At 43.4% G+C, this 16,853-nt stretch overlaps 1 protein-coding gene across 2 annotated transcripts; it reads left to right on the top strand.

Annotated features, from left to right (window-relative positions):
* Positions 1 to 3,925: 3,925 nt before the first annotated feature.
* CRYBA2 (crystallin beta A2) lies at positions 3,926 to 14,105 on the top strand. Of its 2 annotated transcripts, XM_081315424.1 has the most exons (6): positions 3,926 to 4,005; positions 4,364 to 4,424; positions 5,933 to 6,101; positions 8,003 to 8,144; positions 13,485 to 13,627; positions 13,860 to 14,105. In XM_081315424.1, the coding sequence occupies exons 2-6, from the start codon at positions 4,379 to 4,381 to the stop codon at positions 14,005 to 14,007; spliced, it is 648 nt and encodes a 215-aa protein (XP_081171550.1). In that variant the 5' UTR covers positions 3,926 to 4,005; positions 4,364 to 4,378; the 3' UTR covers positions 14,008 to 14,105. The 2 variants fall into 2 exon arrangements, with proteins under 2 accessions (XP_081171550.1, XP_081171549.1); XM_081315423.1 differs by lacking the exon at positions 3,926 to 4,005 and having other exon boundaries at positions 4,211 to 4,424.
* Positions 14,106 to 16,853: the final 2,748 nt, after the last annotated feature.

Here is a 16,853-nt window from a genome sequence, read left to right as displayed (position 1 = left end):
TCACTTAGCAACAAGTTCACAACAACCGAGTTGCCAGTCCTAATTGTGGTCACTAAACAAGGTCTACCTAAATTTAAACTATTTCTGCCGAGTACAACATTCTGTTTTCCCGCATCTAGAATGAGTTGGACTAATCCAACTGACTCACACAGCAGAACCAAAGAATGTAAAAGTAGGAAGTAAGCTCAGAGGACATTTAGTCCAACCTCCATTGCAAGAGTCCACTACTGTCCATCTGTGACAGATAGCCACCCAGCCTGTTTAGGTTCTCCAGCAATTGAGAGACTTCCATCTCTGGAAGAAGAAATGATGATCTCTGACATAATCAAGGGGAGTGAAAACTTTATCAGAAAGAGCCAGCAGTGTGCTGCAGCTGCCAAAAAAGCCAACACAGTGCTAGGCTGCATTAACAGAGGGATAGAATCAAGATCGCGTGAAGAGTTAATACCACTTTACAAGGCCTTGGTAAGGCCAACACCTGGAATACTGCATCCAGTTTTGGTCACCACGATGTAAAAAAGATGTCGAGACTTTAGAAAGAGTACAAAGAAGAGCAACAAAGATGATTGGGGGACTGGAGGCTAAATCATATAAGGAACGGCTGCTGGAATTGGGTATGTGTAGTTTAATGAAGAGAAGGGTGAGGGGTGACATGATAGCAGTGTTCCAATATCTCAGGGGCTGCCACAAAGAAGAAGGAGTCAAGCTATTCTCCAAAGCACCTGAAAGCAGGACAAGAAGCAACGGATGGAAACTAGACAAGGAGAGAAGCAACCTAGAACTAAGGAGAAACTTCCTGACAGTTAGAACAATTAACCAGTGGAACAACCTGCCTCCAGAGGTGGTGAATGCTCCAACACTGGAAGTTTTTAAGAAGAGACTGGCCAGCCACTTGTCTGAAATGGTATAGGGTTTCCTGCCTGAGCAGGGGGTTGGACTAGATGACCTCCAAGGTCCCTTCCAACTACTTCTTCTTCTTCTTCTTCTTCTTCTTCTTCTTCTTCTTCTTCTTATTATTATTATTATTATTATTATTATTATTATTATTATTATTATTATTATTATTATTATTATTATTATTATTATTATTAAAAGATTTGCAGGTGCAAGGCTAGATGACTATTCAGATTATCTTGGAGATAACATTAATGAGCCACAATGGAGCAATTGTTCTCCAAGCAGCTTTTCACAATCTGTAAAATATAGAATTTTCAGATGTAGAATGACAGCTCCCATAATTTCCAGCAGAAATTAGGTTTGCTAAAAGTTCTAAGAATTATGGAGTAAAACATCTCTAGATGTTCCAACATCTTCAGATGCTGAATCAGGCAAAGATGCTAGAGAACATGTATTTTTTTTCATTTCACCTTTTTCTTGATAATAAACAAATTCACAATCTCACTATGATTCAAGTCCACTTTTCCATTTGATGTTGGCTTTTTATTGGGTGGAAGCATAATTCGCAACAAATCCATATTCCTCTTAGAGTAAGGCAAGCAACAAAGTGATTGACAGCCTGTGAATAGCCTAGGGTCAAGGTAAAGCACAGAATGACACAAAGAGAACATGCAAGAGGCCCCAAATAAAATACACAACTGCAGTCCTAAACAATTAGGCAGGAAATCCCAGAAAAAAGAAAAAAGCAGTGTGAGTTACATTGTATAGTGCTTCTCTTTATCTGCCACGCTTTGTGCCTCACCTTGGGGAAACCTTTATTTTTGTTCAATGTATAAGCTGTATCCCAGGGGCATGAACTGTTCTGGAATTGGATTTTTTCACCTTTTCATCCCACTAAAGAAGTTAAACAAATACACAGCTTAAACTCTTTCTTTTTTAAAAAAACAGCTGTTATAAATTTATGTACTCAAATTTATGTACTAAAACAAAAATCAAGGGGCTTCTGGTAGCAGTTTTTCCAATGAACAAATTTATTAAAATTAAGCTTGCAAAAGCTGCTACTAGTCTCTCTCACTAAAGTTGATTAACACAGGTCTCTTACAATGAACTCAAAATTGTTTGAAATGCCATTTCCATGCATAAAGCTCACTGAGTTTGGACAATTAAAAAAAATGCACCCCCTTCTAGCTTAATTACTAAAAGCACTACCTGATATAATATATAAATATATTTCAATAGCAAAATAAAAGTTTTTTTTTTAAAAAAAGATATTACTTTATTCCCCTGGGCAAAAACTTGATTAACTTGATAACTTCTTGAACTTATTTCAGGTTTATTTTGGTCAGATCAAATTTCAGAGCCCTTGTAATTTATAAAACACCTAAAATGCCTTAAAATGCTGCAAAAAAATATCCAAAGCACAAGATCTGGCCCATATGCACACATTTTTTTCAAAACATCTGAAAGAAGAACTGGAAGGCTGCCAGAATAGAAATAAACAATAGTAGGGAAAAACCCACCTTAATATACATGTATTTGGGAATTATCATTAGGGAGAACTCCAAAAGAGAGAAAATGAAGTTTTAATTTATTTCTTAGGAAATTAACTGCCAACCAATTGCTTCTGTTGGCAGTTCCTTGTTCAATCCCTGCCCTCTTATGCCCTCTAGTGGGTCCTACAGAGATTGAATAATCTAAGTGGAACCGGGCTGGGTCTGTAGCTCCCATAAGGATGCTCTGGAAAGGCAAAAGGGTCCGCGCCGTGTGCTCACTTTCCAAGCCAACTATGAACTTTGCGGATAGAAGGGGAAAAGATTGATATTTATGCATTATTTCCCAACCCCGTTGGCTGCTGCTGCTGCTGCCTTCTGTCTCCCGACAATTTTGTTGGGGGCAATAAGCTGACTTTGTGATAATGCTGCTTGGGGGGCAGTGGCGTAGCGTGTGTTGTCAGCACCCGGGGCAAGGCAAGTAATTTGCGCCCCCTAACCCATGGATTTTAGCACTCGAGTCTGCACTGTCCCTTCCCCAGATAGTCCCTCGCACGCCTGGCACCCCCCCCTCCACAGTGGGCGACGAGCCGGCGGCTCGGATCGGATTTGCACAGCCAGCACTGCAATGAGAGAGAGTGAGTGAGCCAGGCAGGGGCAGAGAGCTGCGAGTGCAAGCGCGCCCCCCCCAGATGTTGCGCCCGGTGCGGCCGAGCCCCCCTGCACCCCCCACGCTATGCCACTGTCAATGGGGGGAACGAAAGCCCTAATAAGCAGGCATATACATAGAATGAAGGCTATTGCTAAGCACATTGATTTGTGCTTTAGATTGTAAGCCGCCCTGAGTCTTCGGAGAAGGGCGGGATATAAATGGGATTTTTTAAAAAAATTACAGGGCGAGGTTTGCTGATTTTGGGCAGGTCTCTAGCTGCTGCTGTGAAGCGAAGGAAAATTCTCCGAAGAGTTAAAAAAACAAAACAAAACGCGCGTAAAAGCGCTCTGAGAAACGGCTATGATAAAGAGGGGGGGGGGGAAAGCAACCGTCGAAATAGGCCAGCTTGGTTCCCCCCTCTGCTAGGTAACCCAGATGATACGTGTGTGTGTGTGTGTCCTCGAAGTACCAGCTAAGCGCGACTCTTTCTGAGGAGGGACAGACAGGGAAAGGCCCGGGCATTTCGAGGGAGGCCTGGCGCTAATCTCGCCTCGCGACGGCGGCGCCACGGGCGCTTTCTCCCTGCGCTTTGGAAAGCCGGCCGGTCCCTCCCTCGCCACGGCCTGGGAAAAGGCGGCGAGCTTAATCCTGCAGCTGAGCTGGGCTTTTGTTCCGTGGTGAAAGGGAACGGGCGCGTCAGGGCCTTTCTCTTTCGCTCTTCAACTGCTAAGCTAACACGCCCGCTTCGTCCCTTGATGGGCCTCGGGGAGGCGAGGCATCTCGCCAGGATGGGCAAGAGGAATGGACAGGCCCGGGCTGACCGGCCCTCCCATGAGTTGCCCTTGCTGACTCAGCGCAACCTGTTGTGCTCTCCCCCTTGTCACTTGGCCAGGCCAGGCTATATAATGCGGCCGGGACCTCCAAACCCCCTATCTCCAATCTTTGCCCTTCTCTGCTCCGCCAACGGTAAGTTCCCTGCGCGCTGAGGGCTCGCAGTGGGGGTGAGGGGTGGCGGCGGCGGCTTTTATGGGACGTTAAGTCTGCAGTTGGTCGGTCAGCGGAGGGCTGAAGGCGGAGGATCAGCGCGCTGCGCCCAGATGTGGCGCTTCCTTGGCCTGGATTGCCTTAAGGAGCCCTTTGGAGGTGCTGGCGCTGGATGGCTGCTGTTCCTGTTCTTCGCTGGCTTGTGGCCGGAGGCTCCGGTCGGAATGCAGGGGGAACCTCTTTCGCAACGTTGGACGGCTCGACCTCGAGGCCGACGGGGGTCTGGTGGCATTTTGGTTTCCCCTTCCTTTCTAATTCTTCGCGTCTCGCATATTCTCAGCAGGGCTATTAGACTATGTCGACAGAGAGAGAAAGGAGAAGCGGAGCGCCGAGGTCTGCAGGTGTGTGCGCGTCATGCCTACGCGATCGGCGCGTGCACGAGTGTTGTACTACACGTTAGGATTGGGAGGCGCGCGCAGAATTCCGCGGGTGCAAAATTGACGCCAGTGTAGCTAACGAGGCAGCCTTAAAGGAAAGGCTTTCAGGTTTTGGCTCGCCTTACGCAGTTGGGAGGCAGGAGAAAGTCCCTTGGATTTGGGAGTTGCCTTTGGCCAGGCTCCTTCTATTCCAGAATCCTCTGGTGTTCCTCCGGATCAGGGATTTATGAATTAAACGAAGGATTAGTGAGTGCTGAAGGCGTTTGGTGCCCAATTCAGAAAATTAAAATGCCCCTGCCCAAATATTGTGCTGTATTGTATGTTTTTTTTAAAAATTTTTTATTTTAATTCCATTTATATCCCGCCCTTCTCCGAAGACTCAGGGCGGCTTACAAGCTTAGCAGTAGCCTTCATTCTATGTATATGCCGGCTTATTAGGGCTTTCATACACCCCCCCCAAGCGGCATTATTACAAAGTCAGCTTAATTGCCCCCAACAATCTGGGTCCTCATTTTACCTACCTCAGAAGGATGGAAGGCTGAGTCAACCTTGAGCCTGGTGGGATGCGAACCTGCACTGATTGCAGGCAGCTGGTGTTACTTAAGGAGGCATCAGCCCACTGCTCCACCAAGGCATGTTCAAGCTATCTTTAAAGTAAACCTTAAACAAGATTAAAGCATGCTGTGTGAATATAACTATTAATTCTTCGGCAGATCTAGCTAATGGTATTGAGTGAATGCTGGCAATTTTAATAATACTAATAAATAATACTATGTTGCTCTTGAATAATACTCTTAAACATGCTCCTCAGGGTAAGACACTCCTTCCTGACTAATATATTTGCTGTTGGCATGCGTATGTCTTTATGGCTGAGCCATAGCATCACAGTAAGCTGTGATATAGTTAGTTTGATTCTGTCTTAGTGTGTTGTATAACCCCACTTACGCTAACTCTCTGTTTATCGCTAATCATTACATTTGAATCCAGCCAATGGTGGGATAATCAGTAAATCATGGTTTAGTCTAGAGCACGAAAAATGTCTTGCACGCAAGACTACAGGATGTGTAACAGATGAGATGCCCGTGCCATCCAGTTAATGAGTCTATTAAGCCCTTTCTTCTTTGGTATCATACTTAATTACCGTCTGTGTGACTTCAGTCTCTGGATGGCAAGTAGAAAATAGTGCTCATTGTGTAGATTAGTCGGGAAAATATCCCTCAACTTGCAACCCACCTAGTAGCCATGCAATCCTGTTCTGTTCCCTAAGTCTTCCTCTTCTCTATTTGGCAGTCTTGTATAATGCTGGCCACTCTTCCCTCTTGACATCTTGGTCCATAATTGAGGGGCTTTATCAGGCAAGGAAGCCAGAAAGGACAGTTATGACTCGCACATATGCATCTCTCCCCCTCTACACATACAATCTCCAGTTGCTCTACAAGTGGATTCTTAACCCTCCTCTTCCACCTCTACAGCCAAAGATCTGCCCATGACCAGCCACATGGAGAGCATGGGGCAATTCAAGATCATTGTCTGGGAAGAAGAGAATTTCCAGGGGAAGCGGTCCGAATTCCTGATGGAATGCCCCAATGCCATGGAACGTGGTTTCCGCAAGATTCGCTCCATCAAAGTGGAAAATGGCCCGTAAGTGTTTTGTGTTTTTTTTTTGCAGCTCACAATGTACATTAGGAAACCCACAGCAGCTTCTGGTCTTTTCAGCTGTTTTTTTTTAAAAAAAATAATAATTAAAATTTATTAAGTACAAGCCAAAACACAAGTTAGGAAAATTAAAGACAAAACAAGTGAAAAAAGAAAGAAGAAAAAAAGTAAGTAATTAGTTCCAACTTTTTCGGTGCAGTAGAATGCAAAAATGGTTACAATCTCAACCTTTTGCTTTACATTTCTAAAGGTTTCAAGCCATTTCTACAACAGCCAAGTCATTCTAGTCATCAAAATCTAAAATCAAAGATTCATTTTTTTCAGTTTCGAGTACAAAATCCAGAAGTGGTTTCCAAATGAAAACAAAACTCGATAGATTCTTTTCTTTAATTAGAACAGTCAATTTTGCCATCTCCGCCAGCTTCATCACCTTTATAGTCTTTTCAGTTGATTCTGAGGACCTGTGCACTTTCACATGGAGTACGGATAAATAAAAAAATGCCTTGCAAAGAAGCTGTCATTTTTAAAGCTGACCAAGTAATTAAAGTTTTAATTGAGCAATTGATGGAAGGAAAGCTTAGCTAGTTTACTAAAATCAAACATAAAAGAATGCATTGCTACAAATTCTAACAATGAGTTGTGTTTTTGCTTACTAAATTCCTAGGTATCTTACTCAGCATCAACACTTTAAAAAAAAATTGGTTGAGTTATAGAGGTTGATTTATTTAAATATCACATATGAATCATTTATACATTGCATAATTGCTCTGAAGCATTCAATCATTGGAAAGTACTGAGCCATTTACAGGATAATAGGATACAGTGTGTTTTGAAAAAATACTAATTCTTTAACAGTTTTAATGAACTATCTGTAGATAGCAAAAGCAAAATATGAATTATCTTTCCAGTTTAATTTTGCTTCAGTACTCTGCATTATTTCCATAAGCAAGCTATTTAAAAAGGAAAGAAATAGCAGATAAACCCCATCAAAGAGTTACATGAAGTGAGGGAAAGCATAATTCTATAGTAGAACACCTGCTTTACATGCAGGGGCCACATTTGGGGTGAGATGTCATTAATACTTTGCATTTGGGGTGAGATGTCATTAATTTGAAATAACTATGCTTGAATTCTTGAAACACTGCTGGCCATCAGAATCCACGTAGGTTTGAAAGGACAATAGTTTGATTGATTGCAAAGCAATGTCTTTGATGTTCACCCCAAACATCAAAGAATATTTACAGCAATCACAGTGCTGCAGAGAAGATGATCACATAGGTAGGTAGTAGGGTGTCCCATTCTTTTTAACTCTTAAAGAACGTGTATATTTTTACCAGGATAGTTATTTTATTTTTATTTTTATTTTAATTCCATTTATATCCCACCCTTCTCCGAAGACTCAGGGCGGCTTACAAGCTTAGCAGTAGCCTTCATTCTATGTATATGCCTGCTTATTAGGGCTTTCACACACACCCCAAGCGGCATTATTACAAAGTCAGCTTATTGCCCCCAACAATCTGGGTCCTCATTTTACCTACCTTGGAAGGATGGAAGTCTGAGTCAACCTTGAGCCTGGTGGGATGCGAACCTGCACTAATTGCAGGCAGCTGGTGTTACTTAAGGAGGCATTAGCCCACTGCTCCACCAAGGCTCTTTTTATGTTAAGAGAAGGCACAGCAAGTACTTGCTTCACCAAATAACATCTGCAAAACCAAAAAAACAAAAGTGCATTACTGTGGAAGAAAAATTGGGGGAAATGTCTTTGCTCACTCTTTTTCCATTTTTTTTGGGTGATGCTAATTAAGATTTGAGCTGAATTTGAGTTTGATTTTTACAATATGAAACAACATGTCTCAAACTTTTTTCTCTCTTTTCTTGACCCATAGCTGGATAGGTTTTGAGTATCCTGAATATCAAGGACAACAGTTTATTTTGGAGAAAGGAGACTATCCTCACTGGGAGGCCTGGAGTGGAAACAGCGCTTATAGAACTGACCATCTACTCTCCTTCCGGACTGTCAGATGTGCTGTGAGTTCTTTTTAAAATACTCAAAAAGCAGCCATCCTGATTTTCTCCCATGGGTGAAAGGATCTTTTTTGTTTAAAAACAGGGCCACCAGATAAAGTCCAAAACATGGAGGGGATGGGGGCAAATGCTGCACTGAATTGGTCTTTTAGGAAAATAACTGCACGAAAGGGTATTGAATATTAATTTATTCCTTAAAAATAGCTAATTTTCAGTTAGAAATGGAACACTGTCTTTGCTGGGCTTTGGGCTTCAAATTGATGGTGCAATCACATGCCTGATTGGGTGGGTGGGGGCTAGCAGAGTTGTCTCTTCCTCTCCAAATACATCTGCAAAGTCTGCATATTTTCCTGGCTTATTCCACATTGGAGTGAGATGGTGGTGGCGGTAAGCTTTCATGGCCTGCAAGCAATGTTGTGGGCATTTAGAGGAGTGGAATGAGAGTGTCACTTGTGTCCACTTGTGGATCATGCAGCTGAAGTCACTCTGGCCCCAAGATGGTAGGCACTTGAAGGAGGCAGTTGCACAGAGCATTATGAACTCTGTGTGGTGTTTGACTGGAAACCGCAAAGGAGCCAGGAGCTGCAGAATTAGCCCTGCTCTTAGTGGTTGTCCATCAATAACCTATTATGGGGCTTTCTATAGTTTGAGTGTGCAACTTTAATTTCTAAACTACTTCTATATCTATGAAGTCAATGGTTGCTCCAGACTGTACAACAGGGGTGTCAAACTGCCAGCCTGCGGGCTGGTTGCATCATGCGGGGGCCCTCACCCACCCCAGCTCTGAGAATGCAAAAAAAAAAAGTTGTGATACGGTTGCAACACGACGAGTTTGACACCTGTGTTCTACAACAACATTCCACCCTCTGCTTGGAATTTAAAGTAACAACAACAGGAGTATTTAAATATGCTTGTCTTCTGTTGGCTATCTGAACTATGGTGGTGGAGCATCCTCCTTCAGAATTGCTGGGAGGCAGGGGCTGGCGAAGTTTCGTTGAAGTGTTGCTTCAGAGCGACCTGGGCACTTGCTGGCTACATGCTTTGTAGTTCTGTATCTCACTGCTGTGTTTGATGAAACTTCATTGATGTTTTCACCGGGCATTATTTGGCTATGTGTCCCAGGGTCCCACAGTAAAAGCATAGTCCTTGATCCTTTCTTCTTTGCTTCTCTTCTGATGACAGGGATCTCTTGGCTGCCCTGATTGGCATGGGTTCTCCTTCTCTGAGGAGGCCATTGGTAGGGAGACAGGCTGCAGGTTCTTTTCCCCTTACTGTTCCTTCCCTGCCTTAACTCCTCTGGTCAGCAGTCCATTAGTACCCAATGCTAATATAGCTCTTGCAGGGTAATTGGGGTGCCTTGCCTCATCAGCTCATCTCTTAGGTCCTCAGCCAGCCCCAGGTCAATCAGGGCTAAGTCATTCCACCCTACATTGCCAGCAAGTAATTTAAAGTCCAAAATACTCTCCTCTTACTCTCCTCTGTCCCTGCTTGAGCTTCCACATCTCTCTCCTAGCAATGATCCTCTGTATGGGATCCCCAAAATGTCCTTGGAGTTTATGCATGAAATCCTGATAAGTTTTATTTATTTATTTATTTTAATTCCATTTATATCCCGCCCTTCTCCGAAGACTCAGGGCGGCTTACAAGCTTAGCAGTAGCCTTCATTCTATGTATATGCCTGCTTATTAGGGCTTTCACACACACACACACCCCAAGCGGCATTATTACAAAGTCAGCTTAATTGCCCCCAACAATCTGGGTCCTCATTTTACCTACCTCGGAAGGATGGAAGGCTGAGTCAACCTTGAGTCTGGTGGGACTCGAACCTGCACTAATTGCAGGCAGCTGGTGTTACTTAAGGAGGCATTAGCCCACTGCTCCACCAAGGCTCCACCAAGTTGTCCTGCACCAGTTTGTTCCCTTCAGTGAACAGCATTGCCCACTTTGCTGCTGCTTTCTTCAGCAAGCTCAGCACCAAAGTCACTTTGGTGCAATCAGTGGGAAACTCCACCGACCTGCCTGTCATAAACATTTCACATTGACAGTGAATATCCAGAACTGATCCTGGTTGCCTCTGAATTTCTCCGGCAAGCTCCCATGGGAACGCATGAGCATTGGCTGGGCTGCCATCTGTGGTGCTGTAGTGGCGTGAGGCAAATTCTGTCCCAGCTCTTGCATTAGTTGTATCATGGCATTCTGCAAATTGATCGTTTCTGCATCCATTTCTGCTGGTGTTGCAACAAAGCCGCTGCCAGGTGCTTGGCGGATAGCCAAGTTCTTGAGGACAGGAGGCCATTCCTGAAATTCCTCTTTGTACCAGAGTAGCAAGATTGATGTCAGCCTGTCTAGGTAGATCAGACAGGAAATAAGACCAGATTAACTAATTCTACTTTACTGTAAAGCCACATTTAAAGAATCCTGCAAGTCTGAAAGTAAGTTCTCCCACTGTTACCTTAACAGCCTGAGGACTTACATTTAGCCCAAACTAACCAATCAGATTTTTTCCTAGTGTCGTGTCAATCCTGTCCAAATTTGCCCATCCAAAAGATGACTGGGTGGGGCTAAGGTCACCTTTGTGGGAATTTTTTTTTAATGCATTCTTAATAGCCTAGTCTTGGACCGAAGACAGATAAGTAAGTTAGGCCCTTTGATTTTTAGACGAAAGATTTTTTTTTAAAGACCAGCCATATATTACAAAGCTACCAGAAGCAAATAACCAGTATGGGCAGTAGTGTTATCTGTCAGGGTTTTAAAAGGGGGATAATGGAGAGGTGTGTTTGTGTGTGTGTGTGTGTGTGTGTGTGAGAGAGAGAGAGAGAGAGAGAGAGAGAGAGAGAGAGAGAGAGAGAGAGAGAGAAGGTATAACACCCATTGCCACAAAGCTATAGCCAGCACTTATCATTCCATCTCAAAAGCAGCTGCTTCGGTTCTGAACTGGGCTTTAAAATCTCTGCACGTCTCCATCTGTGGGCTTTAATAAGAACCAGTCAGATTATGTCCGCACTTTAATAAAGGACTGTAAGATAGCATCTCCTTCTTGGCTGGCAGGATCCCTTGGCGGAGTGGAGGCTGCAGGGATGTGCAATGGAAGGAAGAGAGGGAGGTGAAATGATGCCAGCTTAACCCCTTCGATCCATGGGATCCGGGGAACCTACAAATCCTAACGCCTTGAAATGTTGGCAGGCTTTTTCTTTATATAATAGCCGGGGCTTCAATTTCTTTTGCTTTTTCTGGGAAGCGTGTTATCAGATGTTTCCATGCATATACACTCACAATAATTCACGGAAATTCACAAGAGCTGCTTGGAGAGTATACAGGTTGTCCTCGTCTTATTGGGATCAGAATTTCCGTGCCTAAGCAAGGCTGTTATTAAGTGAGTTGCACCCCCATTTTACGAGCCTTTTTGCCATGTTTGTTAAGCAAATCACTGCAGTTGTTAAGTGAATCGTGTGGTTAAGCGAATTCAGCTTCACATCTCTCAAGAAACTGGCTGGGAAGGTGGCAAGTTCACTGTGTCCCATGACCCTGGGATGCTGCAGCTGCTGTATATACATGCTGATTGCCAAGCGCTGAAATTTTGAACATGAGAGGGTGGGGATGCTATGATGGTCATAAGTCACTTTTTTCAGTGCTGTTGTAACTTCGAATGGTTGCTAAGCGAATGGTTGTAAGTCAAGGACTATCTGGTTATAAAACACAAGCTGATAGCCAAGGAAGCTGTAGAGTCAAGCTACACAAGAGTTGGTGACCTTATTTTAGAAGGCAAAAATGAATAGTTCCCATACATTAGCCAATTTTAGTCTAGAATGTTGTCTGAACCTGGTCTCTGTGGATCATTTAGGGAACAATGAACCGTGTAAGTCCAGAAGATTAATAAGATTATGGATAAATAGAGTGAATTAACTATGAGCTGAGGGACACGGTGGCTCAGTGGGTTAGGACGCTGAGCTTGTCGATCAGAAGGTCGGCAGTTTGGCGGGTCGAATCCCGAGTGCTGCGTAACAGAGTGAGCGCCTGTTACTCGTCCCAGCTTCTGCCAACCTAGCAGTTCGAAAGCATGTAAAAATGCAAGTAGAAAAATAGGGACCCCTACGGTGGGAAGGTAACAGTGTTCCGTGTGCCTTTGGCGTCTAGTCATGCCGGCCACATGACCACGGAGACGTCCTCGGACAAGCGCTGGCTCTTCGGCTTTGAAACGGAGATGAGCACCGGCCCCTAGAATCGGAAGCGACTAGCACGCATGTGCGGGGGAACCTTTACCTTTACCTTTAACTATGAGCTAATTTGCTGTGGATTCACATCTTGTGCATAGCACATTATGAATACACAGTCTAAACTAAAAATTCACAAAGGCCCTTATCTTCCTTTTCATCAATTCTGCAATATCTAACTCTTAGAGGGCCACTGAAATAGATGGAGAAAATAGAAGAGGGTTAATAGAAGAAGAGGGGGGAAATGAACATGAAAAGAAAGAGTGATGAGAGTCATGGGGCAGCTGATGCCATTTTTTATCTCCAAGGAACTTTATTCCCCACCCCCCACACACATATTGACAGTGGTTATAATCCCGCTAAACCATAATGTGATTTGTTTGGTTTTAGCTTGGTTTTAGTTTTAAATGTCGAGCAATGAGAATAGCAATCACCACCAACAATTACTGCCATCCACTTAAGTTATGAACACCTGAAAGCACCTGTTATTGCACTGGCAGATGAGATAAGCCTCCCAATTGGTTCTGACCAGTGCTTTTTTTGTAAAAGAAAAAGGTGCCGGCACTCACACATGTCATACAAACCACCTTGCCTACCCTACAAGGTTCCATCCAAAAAAGGTGCCGGAACTCCGTTCTGAGCGTTCTATGAGAAAAAAAGCCCTGGTTCTGACCCAACAAAGCAATTCATAGTGTGCTGTTTGGACATAGGAGGCAGAAAGCTTTAAAACAGGGACAAGTCTCAAAGTAAAGATACGGCTCTTCTCCAACCCTGCTGCCTCCGGAGGTGTTCTAGGATAGTGACTGTCAGCCAGTATGGCTGTCGAGGCTTCTGATTGGGAAGTCTGAGAGTTGAGATCCCAACAGGACATATTAGGAAGGGGAAGGCCAGGACAGGTCAAAGCAATAAGCTTGAACCATGTTGCCCTATCTTTAAACAATTAATCTCAAGGGAAGATGGTAAGAGATCTGGGAGCTACCAACATGCATATCTCATTGGAGAGGCATTCCAAAAATATGTAAAAAGTACAAGATGGAGAAAGGAAGCCCGAGACTTGGAAAAGCCATTGTGATCTCTTTTGCTTGCGTTTTGTCTTACCCTGAGACATCTTCCACTTTATGCTATGTTGCAGAATCATAATGACAGCAGAGTGACCCTATATGAGTCAGAGAACTTCCAGGGATACAAGTTTGAGCTGACCGATGACTATCCATCATTGCAAGCCATGGGATGGAGCAGCAAGGAAGTATCCTCCATCAGAGTTCTCTCTGGAGCGTAAGTGATGCCATCTGTTTCTCTTGGTGCAATTTTTTCTTCAAGATAATAAGTATCCAAGAGCATCTCTTGAGTAATTGTTTCGATTTAATAAGACCATCTGCCCTACAATTCTGGTATTTTCTGTAAAGCCCTAATATACCAGCTTAGGGAAGGATGTGCTATTCCTTTTCCAATGAAGGAACATGTGTCTGATTGCCTATCATTCCTAAGTTCTGTTTTATCCCCCTAGGTGGGTGGCATATCAATATCCAGGCTACCGAGGCTACCAATATATCCTGGAACGGGACAGACAGAATGGTGAATTTCGGAAGTACACTGACTATAGCAGCCAAGCCCATAGCAGCCAGATCCAGTCCATCCGCCGTGTCCAACATTGAACCAGGTCTTAGCAGCAGAAGCAGCAGTAGTAGTATATTTCCTGTGCAACCCCCACCCTCACTTTGGCCAAGTAGTAGACCTGCACCCAGTAGCTAATAAAGGCATTTACCAAACTCCTCTTTCTTTTTGTCCATCTGTCAATGGAAACTTTGCGCCGTGTTTCTTAGGAATTGCTAGAGTTTGTATCTCAGACTGCCGATGGGGGTCTAGTTACTGTGGGAAGTTGAAAATAAATAAATAAATGAGAATCCCATTTGATTATCCAATCCAGGAAGGATTGGTTAAGGAAGCCCTTTGCAATAGAAAGAAGATGCCAGAATAAGTTTTTTTTGTAAAATGGACTCTACTTGCTTTTCCTCTCCTACAAAAAGGGGAAAAAATCAGTACATGCTAGCACATTATTTTGATATTGGCTCATGTTCAGGGCCACAAATGAACAAACAACATTTAGCAAGAAGCTGAAATGAAAGCAATTATTTCCAAGAGGGTTAATCATGTAAATATTTTGTTGCAAATACAAACTCGAAAACAAAGATTTTTTTTGGCAACTCAAAGATTGGTTTATTATTGCATAAAGTTTGATCAAAAACCTCATCCTTCAGCTATAATATTGTTAGTAGCCTTCTTCCCAACTGTTAAAATGATCAAGGGTGGACTTATCCAATTTGGGGCAAGGTTACCAACTTTAAAACTAAACAGCAGGCACAAATGTGTCCTAAACCTACTAGGTTTAACAGCTGTTAGATGTGCAGGACCAGCAGGTAAGGTTTTTCACTTCTAAAAATACTGGATCAGTTGTAAAAACAGTATCCTTCTGGAGAATTTAAGACTATAATGAAAACCAGGCTCACTTACTCATACATGGGTCACTGAGCATCAGTAGCTAACTAGAAAGATGCAAGATCTCTGCTGAACCGGGCTCACTGGAGCTCCACAGTGGGCTTCCTGGGGTGGGAGGAAGTGTGGCTACTGGAAAATGTGTGAAGCAAATGTAGACCAGTCATAGTCTTTTTCCCAGTTAGAGGAACTTGGTGCTATTCCCATATCCGCAATAATAACAAGTCTGCACTATAATACAAAAAACATACTTTGTAGAGGCTCAGAGGCAGTCTCTTCATTGTTCATTTCTCTCAAGACTGAATCATTTGCCACTCAATGATTTGCCTTAAATGGCAACTGTTGAAAGAAAAAAGTCTTTTTTTTCTTTTTGGTCACAGCTCATGCTGGCGTGCTGTTTGATTTCGAGGCAATGGTTCATGCAGGCTGCTTCCTACAACATTTCGTGTGTGCCAGCTCACAGAGCTTGGAGAATGCTTTTCAACAGGGTGAGAGAATAGTAGTTCAGGCTTGGACACCAATGGGAAAGCCTTGCTTTCACTAGGAAAGGCTGGCAGCATTTGTGTGTTCACAATCATTCCTCTTTCTGTGTGGCTTGGCAAACTACATAAATGAGTCCTGCACACAGAAGCACACCCTTCCCAGCAATAGCCTTGCTTGGCTCCACCTCTGAGGTTCAGCTATATGTTCACATCCGCCCAGATATCCGGGATTGGGCATCCTTTGATTTGTAAAGTGCCACTCCACCCTGAATAGAGGAAGAACATACACCGTGGGAGGGAGCCCGGAGCACATGCGTGCGCGCGCGCACACACACACACACACACACACACACACACACCATACAGAGCATGTAGGCAGCCCCTGCAACCGAATAGTTCAATTTTCAAACAATGGACCAACTTTGTAACAAAAATTCCTCCCTCTGCTTAAGTTTTATTGCCATGATCCATCTTACAAACAATAATATTCCTGCCAAATACCTATCTGAGATTGTTGTTGGTTTTTTTTTTAAGTGGCAGGTTTTATTTTTTTAAAGTGCCAGTAGAACGTTGTCTGAATAAGAGCAGGCTTTGTTGCTAGCTCTGCACAATTCATCTTGGTGGATGGTATTTATTTAGTTATTTATTTAACTTATCAGTCATAGTTGTATAACTAGTTATCTCACATGCAAGTGACTCCTGGCAGGGTATAACACTTGTATAGAGTGAGCTAATTCCAATGGGACCTGAATACAGAGGATGCTTCCAAGGCAAACCTCATGTCTACTGTAAAAAGGTGGAGCCACGTGACTGCATTTTGCACAATAGACATAATGTGAGGACACAGAAGCAACTCCTGACAACCTCAGAGCCATTACTGGTATGAAAGTCCATCGTTAAAAGCAGGGTGACAGAAGGTGACAGCTTTTCTTATTATTTGATACTCGGAGGGGATATCCTTCAAGTTACAAATTCAGTATAAACACAGACATCCCAAACAAGTAAAGAGTTTGAGCTATCCCACCTCGAAAGCACCGTCAAACAACCCAAATGATCTGAGACCTTTGATTAGCAATATAAACAATATTGTAAAGTAATTTACAGTTGCTTAATTGCTTACATTCTGCTTTCTTCATTTGTCACCACCACCATTCCAAAGACAATCGCTACGTTTGTGAAGATCCTAAATTCTTTAATGCATGGATTTATCTTGCTGTATGCAAAATGATTATTGTGCAAAGTGGTGGTCAGTTCTGGCATCCGGTAAATGGCACAAGACTACAGAAACACTGTAGGGGCGGTGCACTTTTTAAAGGAAAATATTATCGAATAACTATTCTGAGAAGCCTCCCTGCCCTTAGCAGTGACCCACCAAAGTAGTTTACCTAGCTTCCTGGCAATGTGATATTTGGGGTCTGGCTCAGCTAGTCTCTTTTTGTTTGTCACCCAGCCTCTGAAACCAAAACAGATGGCTGCCTCCTCCTCCTCCTCTGTATTGTATGGCACAGTCTACTTTGAGGCTGTTC

This window comes from Vipera berus (genome assembly GCF_964194415.1).
Source record: "Vipera berus genome assembly, chromosome: 1".
Taxonomy (NCBI): Eukaryota; Metazoa; Chordata; class Lepidosauria; order Squamata; family Viperidae; genus Vipera; species Vipera berus.
Note: the sequence above shows the minus strand (reverse complement) of the source record. Positions and strands in the feature narration are given on the sequence as shown.